Source organism: Cydia amplana, chromosome 16 (genome assembly GCF_948474715.1).
Source record: "Cydia amplana chromosome 16, ilCydAmpl1.1, whole genome shotgun sequence".
Classification (NCBI taxonomy): Eukaryota; Metazoa; Arthropoda; class Insecta; order Lepidoptera; family Tortricidae; genus Cydia; species Cydia amplana.
In genome coordinates this window covers 9,135,148-9,153,575 of record NC_086084.1, presented here as the reverse complement: position 1 = coordinate 9,153,575, position 18,428 = coordinate 9,135,148, and the positions used below count along the sequence as shown (strand labels likewise).

Genomic DNA, 18,428 nt, shown 5'->3' with positions numbered 1-18,428 from the left:
GTTCACTTCAAAGGGTTCGTCTTGGGTTGACAGGTGCGTTACTCTACGCTACAGATATCATACATGACGAGATTTCGCATATTATTGCGTATATCCGGTTTAATAATCGGGCCTCTTTATTAGTTGTGCCTCTCAAATAATTGCTCAGATGATTTTTCTTTTCAAAGTAGGCTGTAATGTAACGCAAGCCTGCAAGTCTATAATTTAGTACACTTGCGTGCTTGAGTTACGGCCTACGACTATGCTAAATGCTGGTATGCTGAAGAAGATTTTAAACTCATAATTGACCAAATTGTAACCAATGTCCGACTGGTAAAAATGATAGGAAGTAGGTCTACAGTTTTGCTTCATAATAAACAAATCTCACGTTACCTTGTTTGTCTACAGAATTATCCACGAAAGTGGCTTTACGAATGAAGACTTCAAACAGTACCGGCCGGTGGTGTACAGCAACACAATTCAGTCGCTCGTCGCCATCCTGCGCGCCATGCCCAACCTGGGTATCACCTATGGCAATAAGGACCGGGAGGTAAGGGTTTCCATAGCAAAAGAGGTTCTAGCGTATATTAGGATGTTATCCACAAATTAACATATTTATAATAGATATCCATTTTCTCAAAAATGGACGGCAAAGTCGACGTTGCCGGTTAAAAAATAAGTCGCGAAGTGCGTAGTTTATGGTCAGTCAAAAAATATAAAAGTTAAAAACATTGCAGTCTCGATTTCGGGACTGCAATGTTACATACAAATTCCATTATTTAACGAGTTCCAAACTTTTTAAAAGTTGAAATGGCCATATCAAATGAACGCATAGGTCCATTAAACAGCCAAACAGATGATCAGCACTTATTATTATAATGTTGGTACCGCGACTATTTAGGTGTCTCAAATAGGTTGGCGTATTTTCAGCAAAAAAATAACTTTTTTTAAAGGCGGCAAAGCAAATATTTTTAATGGTTTTACTTTTTTCTGTGAAAATTAGAACGTTGCTTCTGTAAAATATTTCTATTTCTTGCACCATTTTTTGAAAAGCACTATATATGACTCGGCTGGAAGGCTACTTGCTGGCTTCGGATTCAATTAAACGCTCCCAAGGTCGTCCGTTTAAAACGAATCCTCAGCCAGCAAGTAGCTACTTCCGAACCTCGACAATAATGAACTATTATTTAGTGGTGGATCGAATATCACAGTTTATGATGACTAGTCAAGAATGTTGTTTTTGGCAACCCTAATCCAGCTATAAGCTGCTTTCTAGAATGTTTGATCTCAAGATTGTAACCTGTACGTTTTCTAAACGTACATAAAGTAGCTGCTTATCGTATTGGATTAAGATTCAAATGTTATTTTTCTTGTTTATCCGAAAGAAATCTAATCCATGCGTTCATCAACTGTCATTTTGGATCATTAACCTCACGAAAAGCATAAATAATACGGTCAATTAACAAATTTGAAATCAAACTATGTTAAGTGTCTCTCAAATTAAGACGCATTACACTTATCGTTTGTTTCACAACACTGCAACGACTTAAATTTGTATAGTGGTAATTCTAATCGATAGTTAATTAAAATCACATTCGTTTCCGTTCACGGTCCATCGGTCGCCACAATACTTCCTGTATACAAAAATGTGGCCAAACACTTTCTCTGATGCGTCAAAACAAGGCGTCAATTTAGTAATACTATTTCGTACGTACGTAGTAGTTCACATTACAGATATGGCGTCGGTACTAAGTTTGTGAAAATATTTAAAGTCGTATTTAATTTACAGATTTCGCGCGTCAGCTTTTATGGTTATTAATTTATAGTGCATGTGAGATAGCTAGGGCACATATATTATGAGCAGAGTTTATTTGCGAACTATTCTCAATACTTCATATTTTTCAGTTAATTGTCATCTCCGTAATACTATTTATTTTGCGACTGATAATATTAGCCACACCACTTCATATGCTTTGCTCGGTATAGTTGAGCTCTTATCAGGCGAACTTTTCCAACTCCACCATCCCAAAACGAAATGTTCAGCTGATATGTAAGCTTTATTCTAAAACGAAAGATGCTAAAAATAAAAAACAAAATAAGTGAAACGGAGCCCCAAATTGGTTAAATTGGATATCAGTATGACGCTCCTAAAATAAACCTCTACCAGTCGTGCTTATGCCTACACATATTACGTGAATTACTCGGTGGTGTTCTATAAATATCGGTCGACAGTAAAAAGTAATCTCGATCGAACGACTCGATCTAAGTAGGTACTTAGTCAGAGTGCGCCTCGGGGCGTATTCAGAAAAGATTCAATACCGCCATAATACCAATCCAATATGAATGCATACGTCACTCTCACATATGTATATGTAACATGTATAGAGCGAGTGAGCACTTGCAAGTACTAAGTTTTCGATATCATTTTGATAGTTCAAATGCACATTAGAGAATAAAGCCAGAGTTTCCGTTGGCCACATGTTGATTGCGAAGTGAGCGCGTATATCCATATCCAACCGCAGTTATTGGTTTATTCTTATTTTAGTTTGTTTAGAGTTACATCCAGTGATTAATTAAAAAAAAAAGCTAAAAACTAGAACATCCGTAAATACTAATACAGGCTATTTTTACATATCGTCCTTGTAACTTTAATATGTATTAGGTCACTGCTAGGACTCCGCCACACAAGATACTACTTTATTTAGTTCGGTTGGCTTCAATCTTTAAAATAAATCAAAGCTTCAATTATTTGTTGTCGCTGAGGCATGTTTCCGAAAAAGAGTCAGTCAGGATTTGACATTGTTTTAGCAACGTTCGCACGTAAACTAAACTTGCGGATCAATGGAACCAGCAAAAGTAGTGAAAAATCTTCAGCTATCCTATTCTTATGACTGCTTTTTGTACATACAGTGGAAACGCATTGTGCGATGAGATGACGAGTTTTATCTGTTAGGATACTGTTTACTGTTACGACATACGAAAATAAGTTTCACGGTTATAGCCCTGGTACACCTAGAAGTTGATGCATAGGTACTTATTGTTGGACGGGCTAGGTCGTTTGGCTTGGCGCAGAATGAGATGTGAATGCCGTTACTTACTAAATCTCGAAATCGATACTTATATCAGAACACTTACATCATCGAGCCTTGCCGTTCCGGTTCGCCGCCAGACCTATTCCCTTGCGATTTCCTAAAGTTTCGTCTATTCAGCTTAAGTGTAGCCCTAATTACATAAATATCGATTGTAGCACAAGAAACACAAGAAGCCAGAAGTCGTTCATAAAGTATCTATGACATGCATTTATAATATACTTAGATGTAAAGATTGTAAAGGTTTTATCCTTTCAACATATGGTACTTTCATATGGTATTCGTTCTCATTTCCGTAGTGACATGGAGTATAGAGTTTCCTCCTATAGATACTCCATGTACGTATAAATTCCCACCATAGGTACGTTGGAGCGTTGTAATAAATATTTCACGTGTCGAAATGGTCTCAACATTCAGTTTCGTGTAGCTGCAGCGGTTTCAATTCCAACCAATGCTTTTTGTATGATCAATAGTAAGTATTTATTCACGAGTCTGCTGCTAGTGGGTATCCATCCGCTGCAGCTTAATGCATTGTTTGTCGGACATTCGTCTGTATCGTAGCCAATAGTAATAGAATTTATTATGAGATTATAATGGAATTATCGGCACATCTTGTATATGAAATAGTAGTTTCGTTTCATGCTAAATATTTATTATGTTTGAAACGCATTCAATTACAGAACTGTTTTTGGTGATTTTAAATTTATATTGTTTCTAAATCTAATAAAATAATAGTATCGATAAAATATTGCAATGTTGATATTTAAACAGTTATATCTCTATCTTTCTCAATCTCACACAGAACAACGTATTGTGTATAAAGAAGGCAAAAGTGATGCACTTGATCTGTCTTTATGAATTTCATCTGGCATCTGTCAAAAAAAGTGACATTTTCAACCAGAAATTAAAATCAGAATAGGGCTCTAGGCTTAGAGTTGTAGCTGTGCTATACGCCGCAATGCGTAGCAGCATTATCCGGATTTCAAAAATCTTCCGTAGACCAGGCATGTGCCTTGCCTGTCCCATGTGACTTTTGCAGCTCTTTTTAGATACCTGTTAAAACCTATAAATATTGGTATGCCATAAATAGTGGTGTTAGCAACCTGAAAACATTGCTAGTTTCGTGGGGGAGCAGGGGTGGTTAGAGTAGCGCGTATTTCACGCAAAATGGATTACGATTTGCGGAAAATGTTCACGAAAATTAACTAACTAACCGCTCTTGGAGAGATGATCGAAACTTTACATTTGATTTCACAAGATGTTTAACAATGGTCCGAGCGAATGCTGCGATACCAAAATTAGATTTTGAATGAGACTAATACTAATAGTCTCATTCTCATCCCAATATCACCACAATAACACAGCTTCGGCCCTCAACTCTTCCTTCTATTATTTATATCATAACACCTGAATACTACATGTTATCTATATTCGGTGTATCTTTCCTTCATTATATATTCTCATGTTATACTTTAATAATGTCTCATAATTTTCGGGTTCATTTCTAGAACAGATTCCAAACGGCGGAATTGTATAATTATTCTTTAAAACAGTAATACGTTCTCTAATCTCTGCCTACGTTTTGATTACGTACCGCAGACAATAAATAAATAAACGGTGTTAATATTTTTAAGACTCTACAAATACGGACTTTGACTTCCAAAAGGGGTGTCGTTGGCAATACTAACCTAAAGCCTCTAGACATGAAATAAATGGATTGTGCTAAAAAGTTGAGTAACGCAAGTGACGCGCATCGCTTGAGCTCGAACGACCACTGATAACATATCTCTCGCTTTGCACCTACATCGTAAACACAGGTACAACGGACATTTACAGGACAGATCTCTATAGTACAACCGCAAAAATGTTGTTAGATAGCCTTGATTCTCTAGATTTGTTAGACACATATGTAGTTGTAGTGTATGTTGCCAATATGAAAATACATAAAGAAGTACCTAATAGTCGTACTAGACGACTAGTAACTTGCCGCACATTTCTAATGCGCCATGCTATAAAGTTACAGTCGAGGTTAAATATATGATTACTCTTTATGCCTTATAACAAATGTAAAAGTGTAAACATATTTTTGACGTCGACTGTTGCAATCGTATCTTTATAACTTACTTATGCGCCATGCGTAGTAACATATTCTATAATTTCCAAATGTTCTATTTGCAATTTTCCAAAACAATTTATTATTATAATCGAGACCTCGGCAATAATTTTTCCCCCTTAAGCACCAAAAAAAACACAATTAATTTGTTTTCTCTACTACTTTTGTTATCAGTACACTGCCTATCTTGATATACTCAAGTTCCTTAGGATTAAATGATGGACCAAGTTACAATGTTGAGTTTTTGTCTACACAGCACGTATGAAAAGCCTTTGTTCCTTACTTATGAATAGCAACGTCAATCTAACCCTTCAAAGCGTTATCAGCGGAGATAGCGCCGAGTGACGGCCGGGCGTGTTGGTACATAGCACATAGCTCACTAAACTCCACTAATAACGGCCTAGCTCGTGACTGAATGAATTATTTTACCGAACTAACAAGAAAGAAAGGGCTTTGTTGTAATGTTAAACGATTTTAGGGAATTTATGTCAGCCTGGTGGTTTAAAACATCTAATCAAGTATGCAATTTTAAACAATATCTAATAAATATACTTATTTCATAACTTATACCTCTGAAGTATCTTGTTAGTTATTTGTACACAGTCTAATCAATAATCAAACAATACTAGTTCTGTGTTATTCGAGTTCACTAGGATTGGAATGAGAGGAAATATGTGCCATTATAAGCTTTATAATTGAATCATTGTAAAAATATAAAAGTCCAAGCTCACATCATCTTTGCAGCTTCAAAATAGGCAAAATTTAGTTATGAATACATTGTACGCCACGAGTAAGATTGTAGAAATGCCAAAATTGTAATAAAATATCAAACCCGGTATAGATGAAAATAAAGTAAGCCACAAACTACAGTTTTATCAAACACCACGAATCTTCCGATAAGCGTTGAGCCATCACCGGTATTCCCGCTGTACAAAATAGTAATAATCGGTGTATGTTGTGTGGATAGTTCCATTAAAGCTCATGAACTCTGGTAGGGTGCCGCAAAAAAATCTTAAAACTAAGACACGGACCGATATCGCGTAGGTGTATTTTGTTTGCAACCTTTGTTCACTATTGTAATGTTCGATCAATATGTGACGTTCCACGGCAAAAGGTACCTTATGGCACTTGGCGCTTACGTCGCACAGCGCCGCAATAATAATAGCGCGCGGCGGCGGAGCGGCGTTAATAATAGCGTAAGCGCTAACGGCCATAAGGTACCTTTACCCGTGGGACGTCACATATAAATCATCTTCATCATAGTAATGACGTGATAGACAAAGTTATGCATAGAATGTTTCAAATTACCAGTGGTCATGCGTGACCAAAGCTCTAAATTCGCTAATCGGATACCACGGCCATTTTTCACTTTAGTTACCATAGACCAGCGGTTCTCAATCTTTTTTTTTGACGGAACCCTTTTGGAAAGCGAAATACTTGATGGAACCCTACAATAAAACAATAGTTTTTAGAAGTGTATTTTTTTATTAATAAGCATAATAATTATGCTTATTTTATTATTCTAAATTCTTGCGGAACCCCTGCAGGGGTGTCGCAGAACCCTAGGGTTCCGCGGAACACACTTTGAGAATGGCTGCCATAGACAAACGGATCGTAAAACGTTATTTAAATAAGAACAGAAACGAATAAATGGCGAATGTAAATAAAAGTGCAGCATGTAGATATCGAGCTAGGGTGGCGGGCGCGAATGGGTGTTCCAGTGTTGCCATAAGCTAGATAAAAAAAATTGGTTAAATAGGTGAAGTTTCTGACGTCTCACGTTCTGATAACATAACCCATACTGACCTAGACTGATGGATGTGACCCAGACAGCCCATGACCGGAGCAAGTGGAAACATTTGAACCCTACACCAAAACGGGGGGTAACAAACAGGTTGAAAATAAGAAGATTGAATAAATACCTAATAAAGTAACGATTGTCAAAATAATCACAGACTACGTATGTGAAATACAGCATAAAATGAATTGTGTCGGCTGCCTAAAATCTGTATAAACACAAAATGTATCTCATGATTATTATGGCAATACTGGAGGGTTGTGTTGTGAATGACGAGGCCGGGTTCCGCGGTCCGGCCACGCATGCGTCCTAGCCCTGTACTATTGTAGAGCGTTCGCCTTTTACGACCCAGCGTCACTTTGACCTCGAGGTCCGTAACAGTCATGCGTAATCCGAGACCAAGCGTATACTGGTCACTCGTCTGCGGTGGTACGTGACAGGAATTGCCTCCCTTGCTTTCTCACTCCGCCACCCGTCATAATTGCAAACGTATCTCACCAAATCCCTCTGCACCCGGAACACACGCCCGAACAAGTATTTGTTTCAGCGTAGGATTTTCCGCCGCATTGCTGTTGTGTTAACTTGATTTGTTATGATAGCGTCGTGATTGCAAAAAATAAAAGCGGCCAAGTGCGAGTCGGACTCGCCCATTAAGGGTTCCGTATTTAGGGGATTTATGACGTATTAAAAAAACTACTTACCTCTCCTAGATCTCGTTCAAACCAATTTTCGGTGGAAGTTTGCATGGTAATCGGTACATCGTATATTTTTTTAGTTTTATCATTCTCTTATTTTAGAAGTTACAGGAGGGGGGACACATTTTACCACTTTGGAAGTGTCTCTCGCGCAAACTATTCAGTTTAGAAAAAAATGATATTAGAAACCTCAATATCATTTTCGAAGACCTATCCATAGATACCACACACGTATGGGTTTGATGAAAAAAAAATATCCAGTTTCAGTTCTAAGTATGGGGAACCCCCAAAATTTATTGTTTTTTTTCTATTTTTGTGTGAAAATCTTAATGCGGTTTACACAATACATCTACTTACCAAGTTTCAACAGTATAGTTCTTATAGTTTCGGAAAAAAGTGGCCGTGACATACGGACGGACAGACCGACAGACAGACAGACATAACGAATCTATAAGGGTTCCGTTTTTTGCCATTTGGCTACGGAACCCTAAAAAGGGCCCTCCCGATCGCCCCCAAGCTGGCTGCTTTTCTTTAGTCACAACTGGAATTACGCAACGAGAGGAGAGGACCCTTTATTTCAAGGCCCTAAAAGAATGCGGTCGGCGAGCGGGAGTAGGAATAACAAGTCTGTTCACTAAAATGCTAATCGCATTAGGCCCACTTGCATCATCCCACTAACCCAGGGTTAAGCGGTTAAACCGTTAACCTAAAGTCAAATTGTACTGGTAACCATGGTAACTCTTGATTTAACCGGTTAACCCCGGGTTAGTAAAATGGTGCAAGTGGCGCTTAGCGTGCTAGTTCTGGAAAGACTTGCACTTCTCAAACGGCTGTTGCCTTATACCTACGTAACTAGACTGTTCCTACATTACAAAGGAATCATAACTGACATGATAAATTGAATAATAAAATAGTTATTTTCGATACAAGTGCGAAAAAGAGGAAATTCGAAACGAGTGGCGATAAATTAAAACACGACCGAAGGGAGTGTTTTAAATCGACACGAGTTGCGAATTACCTATTCGCACGTGTATCGAACAACGTTTTACAGTACATATGGCACTTTAAAGTTTCGACATACGCACGAAAAGTGCTATTTTACGCACTAGTGCGGAAAAGTAGCCTCATATGTACTGTAAAATACAATAGCATTTGTTGAACCGGTATTATTCCTTATACAGCTTTATACTGCAGGCGAAGTGATTACGAATACGAACATATATTTTATACGAGTTCATACCTTTTTACAATAAACAATAAAACGTTCAACAGGTTATAAACTATAAAACAAACCTCACAGTTATTCCATTTTGTTTATTTATACGTTATAAGGTTATAACGACTAACCCTATTTTATTTTATAATATACACTGGTACATCGTATCGATGATCTGATGATCATATGAATATCGATTCATAATTATGTAGAAACAATTAGACGTTTGACGATGGTTTCGGTCTAAATGCTTTTATAAGTTAAAGCAACTTTAAACGTCACGGTTCTTCTACTTCTCATATTTTTACAATAATGCTCTATATCGCAGAATATAGTTTCAAAGTGCTTTATTTTTACTCTTTCTAATTCTGTATATGTCGTTTAAGTACTTACAATAAATTATATTCAACCAAATTAGGTTATATTATGATTCTGATTGGATACCGATCTCGGATTTACCAATGCGCCTGTAGACATTTTTATTGGACGACTCGTCGATTGTATTGTCTACGAGAGGCTTATTCTGAAAGTTTTTCGAGTTGTTGACTCTTCTCAGAGGTTTTCGCGGATCTTTGTTAGTTTTACTGAACTTGGCCTTAAGCCTTAACCTCTCTTAGTGTATTTAAATGTTTACTTTTGTACGTGGAATACTTTTGAGATAGCTATCTTTCTGTAATAGTCTATTTTTATACTCTATTAATATAAAATATTTCTGAATCTACACAACAATATGAAGTGTAATGACTTTATTTGTAAACAAAAAAATAGCGTTTGTGTTTTAAGTTTTTGCTTGTCGACCATTATACGTCAACAACGTAAGACAAAAAACCAATTTTTCTTTTTCTCATGTCTCCTTCTTCTTATTTAAGAGCTGTGCTCTTGTCGGTGGAGCAATCGCCAACTCAGTCCTCTGCCAACTTCTTAACCTTCTGGTATGACACGACCTGAACCTTTTCTTAAACCTAAAGTACACACACGTGAACTAATTTAAAGAAAAAATATTAACACCCTATCGAACCTTTACATTTTATATACAATTATACATATGATATAACTTCATTACCTAAAATTATAAATGTTTCATTCATCCACACTGTACCTTTACTCGTAAAATCAATGTCCCACGTCTTGTCACAGAGCGACGGCAAGATGGTGTTCGACGTGATCCAACGGATGGAGGACACGGAGCCGTTCAGCGAGGAGTTGCTCGCGGCGATGAAGAGGCTGTGGGCCGACGCCGGCGTCCAGGAGTGCTTCGGTCGCTCCAACGAGTACCAGCTCAATGATTCAGCCAAATAGTAAGTGTTTAACTGCCTATCCGTTGCCAGTTCAATTTTATTGTGTCCATATATGCGTTTTGAGTAAAATTTGTAAGCCTTTATGTTGCAAATGTACCTACCATAGGGGTAGACTCCGAACAAGCTTAGTTTACACCGGCAGTGACAATACATATCCCAAAGGTTACTTGACATAGCACTTGCCATGAAAACTAGGCGTTTTTCGACTGTCGCAGCGTAATAGTATGTGACTTGTAAAAAATTTAAACGTCTATGAAAAACATCATATTAACCGGCTGAATACGGCTCGGCTGCGGCATCTTTTAAATATTAAAATTGTAGTTGCTGCCGGCGCTACAACTTTATTTGCGCATGCATATGTTGCACTACAAAGTTAACACGCTGTCAACATAACCCGTTAGCTTCTTCTTCTTTTGAACGTAAGACTATTTATAACTTTTTTTTTTTGAAATATTTGAGATACAATGTAAAGTGCATTAGAAATTCCGAGTGGAGTGGATTGAGTGGATATCTCTAACAATAATCGTTCTTGCGTATTTCTTGAACATACCTAACTTAAAAAGACGTGTTTCAAAAACAAACACAAACTGAGAACACATAGAAAGTAATCAGGACAAAATACATTTATTATATTAATAAAATCAGGTACAGATGTCGTCATAAATAGTAAGCTCGGTTACTCTTTTGAATCAATTATTGTTCTCTCCCCGGCAACCGATAAACGAGAGTATCGACCGGCTTATCAGCTTTTAATGCCACAGTGAATCATCGATTTAGATAAACTTACTAATGTACTTCTGCAGCTACACATTGCCGATATCCATGTATCCTAGTACGTTCGCTGGTGCACACCAGGGATGTTGCGGATGCAGATTTTTTGACATCCGCGGATGCGGATGCGGATGCGGATTGTTAAAGGCTCACATCCGCGGATGCGGATGCGGATGCGGATGTCAGGATTAGGTACTTAGAAAACGTCAAATATTACATTTTTAGTATTTTTTTATTTAAAAAAACCAAACGTTTAGTATTTGAGCAAGAATATAGGTGCGTTATATTTAATAAACAGTAACTTCGCCGACTTTTCTGGATCTAGACGATTTCGTTATAGGTAATGACGAAATTACCTAGCACTTACGCCGCCGCTAAGACGTTCCTGTACCGACTTGTTCGACATCCGCATCCGCATAAGCTCCGCATCGATTTTATGCGGATGCGGATGCGGATGCGGATGTTGAAAATAATGCGGATGTTCCGCGGTTGCGGATGCGGATGCGGATGTTCGCAACATCCCTGGTGCACACTCGTGTAAGGTATCGATTTTATTTATAAGCTTGATGCAAGCTCGATTTCGTGGGGTTACTAATTAGTTTATTTATTATTTAACTACGGCGATACATTTTAGATTGTCTAGACTATATTTCTATAACAAAGCCTCCATTAAAATTGGTATCTATTACTAATGCAACATTTTACGTCACTCGCAAATTAATTCCAGTCAGGTGTCTTAAATTGGTCTTAAACATTAATTTGTGCCTTAGAATTATGGATTGGGGTAATTTAATGAACTTATCTGTCCTATTATCCTTGTCTTCTAGCCTCTTTTAGATACGTTAAAATTTGGTTTTATAATACGTTAAATACTCAAGATATTCAATAACCTTGAATCTTTTGTGGAAAAATATGTAGCGTTACTCTACGTAAAAGATATATAATCTACTCTTTAAGCGGCTCATTTCTGGGGCTGAGAGTGAACTGAAGTGGCTCGTTAGGGACATAAGTTGGAGTCACGCTGTACGTCAGCTCTCCGTAGCGCCATGACACTGCGTAGCGGTGAAAAGTCTGAAAAGAGAAGATATACCCATAACCTTTTCGTGTCACAATTCTCCAATGATTCTACAAGGATATATATGGCTTATGATTTTATTTTATACATTAATGAACGGTTAAGTACCTTTGCCAATAATAACTGCAATTCAGCTTCTGCAAATCTTTTACCGATGCACATCCGTCGACCGAAGCCGAACGGCAGAGACGCAAAAGGGTGTATCCCGACTTCTTTCTGCTTGCTCCACACTTCCTGAGCCTTAGCGTGTTCGCACAATGAACCTTGCTTCCCACTTTCATCGCGGCCAGTTCCAGTGACGGGACACCGTTGGTCGATACTTGCGGTGGTTTTGTCCGTGACGTCATCTCTCAGCCACCTTTCGGGAACATATTCCTGAGGCGACGGGAAGTATCGCTCTTCGTTCGACATGATATAATGCGGAAAAACGACGTGACACTGAAATGTGACAAATGGAAATTGTTAGAAACGATCTTTACAACAACCGATAATCTTGTCGGAGTAAAGGTGGATGTAGACTATCAGGCAAGATTTTCGATTATTATGGAGGTCAATGTCCTCCCAGGACTATCTTCAGCAGTGTTTTTTTTTGGGTTAGACTGATGAGTTTGATGAGAATGATGGTAATGATAATAATTTAGGTAGGTGGGTTCATTAGATGTTTACCTTCGCGATGTTTTTCTCGTGTCTGGATTTAGTAACGCCTTCGGCTTTTCAACTAATTAATGTTTACATCGTTTTTATAGAAGCATCTTCACTTAGCAAAGGATCTTTGTGCAAAATAAAGAATCAAATATAACATACCCCTTTAGGCACTTCGTATCCAGAAATTACGGTGTCCGATTGTATACACCGTCCGTTGCCCAATATAACGGGTTTGATTCTGTAATATAAAAATATATTTTTAGTTTATCTATATTCTGCTAGTAATATTACAATCATTGTACATAATTTTTCCAAAACGTCCTCGGTTAGAAATGGTTGTTTTACTTTTATTCACAGTCTTTTGACCAAGCGAGAGCGAAGCTTTCCATTCGAGCCTGTGCCAAAAAGGCTTTCGTATCTCGTATCTCTGTCCGGCTGTCTGACCCGATATTCTCCTCTACATGTCGCATTTATCAACCGACTCGTGAAACTTTGTGAGCAGGTTCATCAGGTCAATAATGTAGATTTTCGTAGAAAAAAATCCATGGCATGGGGGTTTGCTACGTCTACACTGCAGCACAGCTCACAGAGCCACTTAGTTCTACAATATCTACATGGTAAGAAGAGAAGTCGTTAAACTGGAATCTGTGCGTTGTACAATGAATCACATTATTTCAATCAGGTAAATGACTCATGACTACTCCGAGATGGTTTGTTACCATATTAGTTAGAACTATTAGTCATATAAATGTTCGTTAATAGGCACGTAATAGTACGATATACTAATACAACATACATATCAATAGGACAATTCTTTACCATTCTCGTTCGAGTCAAATATCCTATTTATTACGTGATATCAAGCCTCTTCAACTGTCACATGCCATGATTTAACAATTTGCTAATTGCTCGATAGCGTATATCGTCTTTTTTATTTATTTATCTCATTACCAACTTTTACGTAGGCAGTAGGTACAGGTACCATGGTAATACTTACTACAATGTGATGGTACTGATGGTTGTATAAGTTTCATGCTCGTCTTTACAAGTGTGTATTAAATTAGCATATCTGGTTGCAAAATAGCTTAGGTCCTAAAATAAATAACGAGGCCCTTACAGCTAATATGCTACCTATACAATAAATATGTTGTTTTAATTTATGTGTACTTATTGTCTAAATTTACAAAAAAAAGCAACAACGGTTGCACTCCGGGAGTGCCGATAGAAGTGAAAACTCACCTCACTATTAACATAGTGAGGTGACACCGACGCCCGGTAACACGATACATACGTTTAGCGGAGGTATTCTATTTATTTATTATATATTATTATCATTCTCAAATAAGAGCACACCTTTTCATTGACATGTTTAAGTTTATTTACATAAGTGCCATGACAACGTCAAATTATTTGAACATAGGTAAAGAGTCTTGAAAAGGAGTCCGCAACATAAATGTCAAATAACATTGAGTTTTTCTTTATTGATTTAAATGCCATTTAAATTATTAGTGGCCACCTTACGGGGCTTACGGTCACGTGATCGCCTTACGCTGTCTCGAGTTTATCATTTTTCCCCACCTCAAAAAGTGTCCAGCACCGCTAAAGAAGTATTCACTTCAAAAATATTGCGCTACATGATTGGGTACCGCTTTTTATTTATTTATTTATCTATTATCTTAGAAATCTCAGACTATTATGTTATTGTTAACATCGACAAGACCTCTTCTAATATACGATGGGGTCAGTGAGCTATATAGAATATATGAGATCTACTAGTTTATTAACATTTTTTTTGAAGCCAACACAAACGTGCCTAACAAGTAATACATAGTACGTGACTATAAAATTTTACAGAACATAATTACGTCCCCACAAACTAGCTATAATATTTTACAGGAACAAATGACTACATTCTTCCTTCTTTGTTAGTGGGGTTAAAAGGCTGATATCGCTTACTCAACCTCGTATCTGCAACACTCATTTGGTGACAAAAACATCCGTATTCCGAATGAAAGAAAAGCGACATTTCCATCAAATCAAATGATTGTTGCAGATATGAGGTTGAGTAAGTATAGCGACGATATGGAGCGAACGAAGTTAATGGCATGGAATGATCTAATGTGGTTTTCATATTAATCCTACGGCGGTATTAGCAAAAGTAGCGAATGTAGGTCGGTAAGACCGCAGCGAGCTCGGAATATGTGTCTTGTTCGTTTTGCTTAGCATATTACTGCATTACCACGTTACTCTGCTGAGAAACGTTATTCTATTTTGATCTTTTCTGTCGAGTCAGTAGTTCTTACACATTCGGTAACTTGGGTATCTACATAAACCGAATACTACGACGTATATATATATACACCCAGCAGCGAACGTGCAGTCGTGCATCATGGTCACTTTATTAATAAAATCATCAATTAATGATGTGTAGAGTCAAAAGTGCAGTCACGTTTTTAAGTAGTTTTGAAATTAGCCCACTCTTATCGATAAAAGGATTCGAATTATATACTTATTGGCGGTTATCGAACTAGAGTTTACTCTAGTAGCGATTTATTAATACATATACCTGTTTGTATTAAGTAAATGGGGATCGAGAATATCGGTTAGTAAGGTCGATCGCATGTTTGCCTGCGACATCGCCTCTGCGTTAGCTCGTTAATGTAAATATTATACAAACTGCTGTATGCCTGTTCAGATAATCGCCCACCTCGTAGGGGTGCTGTAAAGAGCTACTTGAATTTCTAAATGACAGGACAAACTCAAACTTACCCCTTTATGCGACCGGGGGCTAAATGCTGATGATAATTCATAAGGCTTGTTAGGGCGGGATTTCCCCGACGGGTTTCCAGGAAAAACTTGTACGTGCGCGACCATAATAACATGGGGTTGAACGGTTACTTGTTTGATAATAGGAAAGGCAAATAGGTTCTTAGAATAAGATACTGTATTGGGAATATTGGGATTAAGGGAACTTACCGCAAAGCTTCTTTAATACACGCCCGGAGATACGGAAGTCGGTCCAAGTCCTTGCTCGTTAGAACTCTGTCCGTTGGTAGATTTGTATCCAATTCATCTTGCAGCCTTCTCTGAGTTCTGGCGTTATTCGCCAAAAGATACATGGTACTGGCAGCCGCGGCCGCCGTCGTATCGACGCCAACCAATAGCAAATCCAATGCTAAAATTGTAGCTACTTTTTCGCCACATTTCGCCGCTACTTGAGCACATACGCCTTTGTCAGTCAGTCTTTTCAAACAGAGTGACCGAAAGGCGTCCAGAGCTTCTACGTAAGTTTTATAAGCCGGGGTAGAGTATAATCTCCATACTGGAGCAGATAGTTCTAAGATAGGAACGCTGTGAAAGAATCCGTGTATGCATCTTATTATTTCTTTCGCTTCTTTATCATCGTCGCTGAGACACCCTAGCCTTGTGCCTAAAGCCCAGCCTCCGACCGCTGAAGGAAAGAAAATTCGATTAATTATTTGCATACACTAATAACACAAAAATAAAAGCTTTGGCTTTGGGATATGAGCAATTTAGATTACTTACATTCAAGCGCCCATTTGTACAATTCGCTAAGGAAGTCTGTAGGTAGCTCCCGGTTTTCATCGACGATGCATTCCATTCTAAAAATGTATTAAAACATCATCATCATCATCATTATTTAGACAGAAGTAAACAACGCGAATATCTCTCGTTAAACATCGTACGTAAAGGTTACTCAAACGAAACGTTTCTTTTTCAATGAATGAGATTTGTTGTTAACCGCAGTGAGTCATGTACAAAGTGCTCAAAACAAATGTGCAGACGCCGCCGCTCTGAAGAACGGGATGTGGTCATTAAACCGAGATTCTACAGAGAGAACAGACTGCTCTGCTTAGGCCATACTCATCGTCTCCTTACCGTAATATATACCTTATATCTAACGTCTCAAAAACTATAATTAAACAAACACATTAATGAGATTCCTTTGAGTAGAAGTGTGCATACCGCAAAACTATTGAACTAGTTATTGTTTTACTGAATAAATGAGGCGTCTAAACACATTACAGTACAACAAGTTTCATTAACTCGTTACCTAAGTTATGTAAGTTAATTTTTTGATGTGTTTGAAACGAGTTCAACCGTTAAGAGCTCCGTAATGATGTGTCAATTTTTTTGTGTAAGTAGCACATTTCAGCGAGTAAGTGTCTATTTAATATGTCGTAGCGTAACTTGATGATATAGTAGATATAGCATCCAGTGTTACAGGGAGACTAGCTATGATGCCTGTCAAAATAATGAATAATAAATAATTAGGTGCTACGGTCGCTTCTTTATACAACAGTGCCTTTGAGCGAAGGTCTTATAATACACAGATAGGAGTACCTACTTACCTAGTTTTAGGAGTATTCAATATGGCCTAATTAAGGCATTTCAAATACCCTACTTTTTTATTTCAATATTATGACCCTCGATGACAGGTATACAGCAGTCTCGAGCTCGAAACAAATCTAACGACATAATCATGTTCATTAGTTACAAGTACAAGCCCTTTGTGGGCAACTGGGCCCTCAGAAAAACCGGCCCGCGGGCTCAGCCAAAAAAACGGTCGGTGACATAATAATCTTATAAAGACTGCTGAGAATATTACATACTTATAACTAATATAAGTAAATATTGCTAGTGGGACAAATTAAATATTAATAATAAACTCAACTCATCTATTAAATCAGAAGTAAAATAAACTAACCTTTTCACAAAATCGTCGGCGACGTAATCCAGAGCCGGCACCGCGGCCCGGGCGGCTTCCGGCGCCGCCAGCGCTTTCGCCACCTTCGACCGGAACCGGGACCACGGCTCTCCGTGCCTGCGGAGATAACTAACTTACAATCTGTCTTAAACGCACTATCTACAATCAAGAGCTGTACACGGGTACATCAGTAGCAGGAGCAGATTGCTCAGCCTATAGATCGCCGGTTCAAGCGGTTCGTGTTACTTACACTCCTATCAACCCGGGCTCTTCACCGAAAAAATCCTTTCTCAGTTCATTCTTGTAATGCCTAAGACACGGCGCTACAGCTCTGTAGGGCATGGAATCTTCTCGTCTGTAAACTCGCGCTGTTTCCTCGGCGCAAAACGGGAATACCAAGTCTGGATGTCCAAACAGCTTGGCCACTTTAGCGGCTCCTCTGTCACCAGCTAAAGATCTCAGAGTCCACAACGTGATGTCCAAAGCTTTTGTCTGCCATGGTTTTTGTCCTAAAGCGAATCGCCAAGAATTCCCAAAGAGAGGGAGGGGTTTGGGCCCCGGCATCGCCGTATAGCACCGCGCGGCGTTCATCGCGACCAGACTATCAATGAACAGGCTGTCCAGCCCTAGTAGCATGCAGCCTGAGCAGTGGGGCGGTTATGTTTTTCAGTAATGTCGTAACCCGCGCCACCCGAGCGACTTGACGCAGCGGGCAACGTACCGCACGATTGCGTTGACGTTGACCCTACAATTTACGCCCCTGCAATGCGGTGGTGACATCCTTTAACGTACTCATGTTAATAATAGAGACTAAATACTTGCAGGAAATTGCAAGTCATTGTTTTTCTTTTACATGTAGTGTGTTTATTCTTTCGATTCGCTATAATCAGGATATTGTTTGATTATTAAGATACAGGCCGGCAATTGGAACAGGGGACTAGACTTGGACTGTTTAGGAAAACAAACTTTTTAGGATATTTAATAACTAATTTAAAAATGTATGACGTCATGCGTGTAGTG

General features: G+C 38.3%; 2 protein-coding genes across 3 annotated transcripts in view; one reads left to right on the top strand and one right to left on the bottom strand.

Moving 5' to 3' along the window:
• Nucleotides 1–18,428, top strand: part of LOC134654972 (guanine nucleotide-binding protein G(o) subunit alpha) — a 58,047-nt gene that overhangs the window by 21,033 nt on the left and 18,586 nt on the right. For both annotated transcript variants that reach the window (XM_063510425.1, XM_063510424.1), the window contains exons 3-4: nt 388–529; nt 10,028–10,188. In XM_063510425.1, coding sequence (XP_063366495.1) covers nt 388–529; nt 10,028–10,188 — 303 coding nt within the window. The remainder of the gene's footprint in view (nt 1–387; nt 530–10,027; nt 10,189–18,428) is intronic.
• LOC134654996 (probable cytochrome P450 49a1) lies at nt 11,780–18,314 on the bottom strand. Its single transcript, XM_063510451.1, has 7 exons — nt 17,659–18,314; nt 17,409–17,525; nt 16,226–16,302; nt 15,656–16,130; nt 12,839–12,917; nt 12,143–12,472; nt 11,780–12,030 (listed from the first exon to the last, which is right to left on the bottom strand). Exons 1-7 carry the CDS (start codon nt 18,042–18,044, stop codon nt 11,905–11,907), a joined length of 1,590 nt encoding a protein of 529 aa, XP_063366521.1. The 5' UTR covers nt 18,045–18,314; the 3' UTR covers nt 11,780–11,904.